We start from the raw sequence: 3,930 nt of genomic DNA, 5'->3' as shown, positions 1-3,930 counted from the left end.
GAAAGTCCAGGTTCGGCCGCCGAACCTCAAGTTCGGCCGCCGAACATGGCATGCATGCGGAGGCACGTTCGGCCCCCGAACGTGGCCTGGCCAGCCACTATAAAAGGGTCCCTTAGCTGAAAACGGGCGAGCTTTTTCCCCATTTCCGGCCAAGGTGAGTTCTCCGCCAACCACTATAAAAGGGTCCCTTAGCCGAAAACAGCCGAAGGCACTTTCGGCCGCCGAACATGCTTGTGGAGGCAGCCTTCGGCTGCCGAAGCTTGCCCCCGAAGGGAGACTTTCGTCTCTGTCTAGGACTTTCGGCCGCCGAAGGTGCCGCCGAACATGCATGAGTTTCGCCTCTGTCTGGGAGTTTCGGCCGCCGAAGGTGCCGCCGAACCTGCCTGACTTTCGGCTCTGGAGGGACTTTCGGCCGCCGAACCTGCCGCTGAAAGTGCCCTGTTCAGCCATTTCTTGCATGTTTTTCTATGATTATTCCATGATGTTTTAGGGGGTTTTTGGGGGATAGTTTAGAGTTATGTTCACGTATGTTTGGTCCCTCATTTGAGTCCACCTGTGTAGGTTCGGACCCGAGGAACCGAGGACCACAGCAGTGAGTCTGTTGCCCCAGTGTCTGGTCAGAGCTATCCAGAGGTGAGTGGAATAAACCTTTATGTTTTTAAGTAAATCGATTATACAGTTTTGAGCATGTTCATGCATCATGGATGCCATGTGATGTTTAGGTTGCTTGCATTAGAATTCACGAATATGCTGCATTACGCATTTTGATGTTGATGTGGATGAATGCTGAATGATCCGTAGCCCTCGATCTATGATATGACGATATGATATGTACGGTACGGAAAGTAAGACCAGTGGGACCCATTCTACGTTCGCTGGCACTATGTAAGGGAAAGACCAGGACCCATTCTACGTTCTGGCACAGTTGGACCATGTTATGTTATGATATGTAAGGGAAAGACCAGGACCCATTCTACGTTCTGGCACAGTTGGACCATGAAGGGGGCTATTGGTGACAGGTTCATCCTTGATGTGATTAGCTATGATGTGATGCATTTCATGTTATCATATGTTTTAAATGTTTTATTATTCTGCTCACTGGGCTCTAGTAGCTCACCCCTCTCCCAATTTCCCCAGGATTGCAGGTACAGGGTAGACCAGGAGGTTTACAAGAGTAATGAAGTCACGTGTATGTAATAGTTAGTGTGGACATGATAGATGTATTAATGTTATGTAAAAGTACAGTTTCAGTCATATAATGATATTGAGGATTAGATATTATGCTTGACATTGTGTATGAGGTATCCCTTTTATTACATGATCAAAATGTTTTATTATGTTCATGATAGCCAACTCATCTTATGATATATCGCCCATTGGGGTATTGATGAGATCCCACAGAGGGATCATGATTATGATTATAGCTATGTGCTGTGCATGTTCAGGTTGAGTTGGATGTTTGAAAGTAAAGTTTCAAATTTTTATGCATTTTCTTGGTCATGTATGGGATTAAACAGGTTTTCAGGATGTATGTTTGGCTTGCTACGGGTCCCGGCGGCCTTAAGTCGACCCGTATCCTAGCGCCGGTAGCGGTCTGATTTTCGGGTTGTTACATTAGTTCCCAATTTCATTCTGTTCATGTCTTCTTTTGAATCTGTGTGCTTGAGTTGGGGGTTCACACCCATGGTGCACTTATTCGTATCCTTCTTCCGGCTAGTCAGAGCAACCCAAGGTCTTTATTATTTTTTCCCTCGTGGGGGGCTTTCAATCTTTTCGGGTCATAAAGACTCAATAAAGGGCTGGATGGAGGGCTTTGCAGTAGTGGAGCTCAAGAAGGAGTCCGGGCTCATCTGGAACCTAGAGCTTTCTTAGGAGGATGTTTCACTGAACTGCAATGACCTGCCCCAGCTGAGCCTTACCAAACAAGTTGGGTATATTCGACTGACTTCTGTTGAAAAGAAGTATGATGTCGAGAAATGTATGTTTGTATCAAATCTCCGTGATATTAGAAACGCGGGTATTTTACTTCATCTAGCCGTGTTGTTTTATCCTTGTGAATTTTGTGGCACGTTGTCTTACTTTGCGCTGATTTTGGATTTTTGCAGCCTCCGATGTGAAGATGGACCAGATCAAGCCCCCGAAGAACCTTATATTGTCTCGCGAGAGCATGAACGCGGCTCTGGACGCCCTCCGGGCCGGGCAATCGGTGAAAGAGGCTACCTAGGAGGTGGCCAAGACTATTTCTATCACAACGGTGGGTAAGCCTCTTGCTCCACCCTCCTCCCGAGCTTCCCAACCGAGTATCCGGGGCGCCAGGTCTTCCAAGCTTTCCAGCCGCAGCAGGTCGAGCTCAGCTCCCCAATCTTTCCAAACCTCCATGCCTCAGCGGGCTTCTAGTGCAAACACGGAGGGGGCTCCGAAGGCTGTTGCCAAATCAACTGAAGACTCCGAGCTCATGAGGACGGATGATCTTCAGTCCTCTACTGATGTCTCCATGGAGCTTCTGGAGATTGCCCCCACTGATGAGGGGAGCCCTAGGAACACAATTGAGGCCGTCCCAAAAGGACAAAATGCCCAAGAAGTTTCTCCTGGGGTCGTCCCTACAAGGGGTGTTGAATCTGAGCCAGCGGAGAGGGCTCCTCCTCAAAGGGAGACAGCAATTGTTTCTCGGGGCGCGACCAAGGAGGTCAGGGGTAAGCGTCCTGCTCCCTCTGACGCTCTTGCCTCTATTGCTAAGAAATCCCGAGCATCTAGACGTACTGCCCCTGCCCTGCCTCCGCTCGAGAAGAAGAAGACCTCGGTGGTGCCCCTGCTTTCTGCTCCCGACAATGATATCCTGAACGCAGAGGACATCACCCATCAGTCTCCAGCGACCGTGGTCGCTGAAATAATCGGGGAGCGAATGTTCGGTGGAGTCACACAGGCTTTAGATCCTCGTTTGTTGGCTCTTTCTGGCCATCTGGCTAGCTCTACTCAGGAGCAGGTGGCCTTCCGGGCTCAGTCTAGGGAGCAGCTGGGGAATATTGCTAGGGAGATGCTCCTGATGGTGAGTCTTGTTTGATTCCCTTCTTGTTCTTAATTTGTTTCTGCCTTTCCTTACCCCCTAGCCTTATTTGTCTTCCCTTTTACCAGGTCACTGGCCTATTCATGGAGATAGATGCCCGAGACCACACTCTCAGGGACTCTGTGAACCGTCGTGTCGAAGAGGCGCGCCTTGAGGAAAATTTATCCGCGACCAGTGATGCCCGGGGCAATCTTGCCGCTGTCAAGGAGGACTACAGGTCCCTCCAGTTTGACTTGCGCGCGACCTTAGAGGCCCGTAAGCAAGCTGAGGAAGAGGCTGGTAAGGTGCAAAAGCATGCCCAGTCCCTGGAAGCAGAGTTATCTTACGGTCAAAAGGTTCTTAAAGAGTCTGATGAGAGGGCAGCTGCAGCAGAGGTTCGCTGTGAAGAAGTTTTAAAGCAGCTGTCCTCCATGGCGGAGGCCTTTCGTGAAAGGGATGAGGCCGTGAGCCAGAGGGAGGAGGTCCAGCATCAAAATGAGCAGTTAAAGGCAGATTTTGATGCCATGCTGACTCAAAGGAATGAAGCTCTAGCTCGGGTTGTGGTTCTGGAGCAGGAGCTGAGCAAGCAAGTTAACAACGTTAAGGACTTGACTTTGGCAGCAGAGAAGTCTCACCTTTAGAACCAGCAGCTCTGCCAACAAGTCGAATCCTTGGAGAAGAAGTGCTCGGCCCTGCTCGAAGAAGCCAAGCTGGCTGAAGATAGGACCCAGCTGGAGTGTGAGAGGCGTTTGATGGAGTACAGGGCGTCGTCATGGGGCATTTGAACGCCTTGAGCATCCTCTAGAGAAAAAGTAATGGCCACTGGAGAGTGCTCAACGACCTGCATGACCTCGGCGCCACTGCCTTCCCCCTCTCGACTCCTCTTC

General features: G+C 50.0%; 1 protein-coding gene across 1 annotated transcript; it reads left to right on the top strand.

Moving 5' to 3' along the window:
* Positions 1 to 2,377: 2,377 nt before the first annotated feature.
* LOC110607867 (myosin heavy chain, striated muscle-like) lies at positions 2,378 to 3,684 on the top strand. The gene is made up of 2 exons (XM_021747029.1): positions 2,378 to 3,046; positions 3,133 to 3,684. Exons 1-2 carry the CDS (start codon positions 2,378 to 2,380, stop codon positions 3,682 to 3,684), a joined length of 1,221 nt encoding a protein of 406 aa, XP_021602721.1.
* The last annotated feature ends 246 nt before the right edge of the window (positions 3,685 to 3,930 follow it).

The sequence above is a fragment of the Manihot esculenta genome, chromosome 18 (assembly GCF_001659605.2).
Source record: "Manihot esculenta cultivar AM560-2 chromosome 18, M.esculenta_v8, whole genome shotgun sequence".
Lineage (NCBI taxonomy): Eukaryota > Viridiplantae > Streptophyta > Magnoliopsida > Malpighiales > Euphorbiaceae > Manihot > Manihot esculenta.
This window is presented reverse-complemented; position numbering and strand designations above follow the sequence as displayed.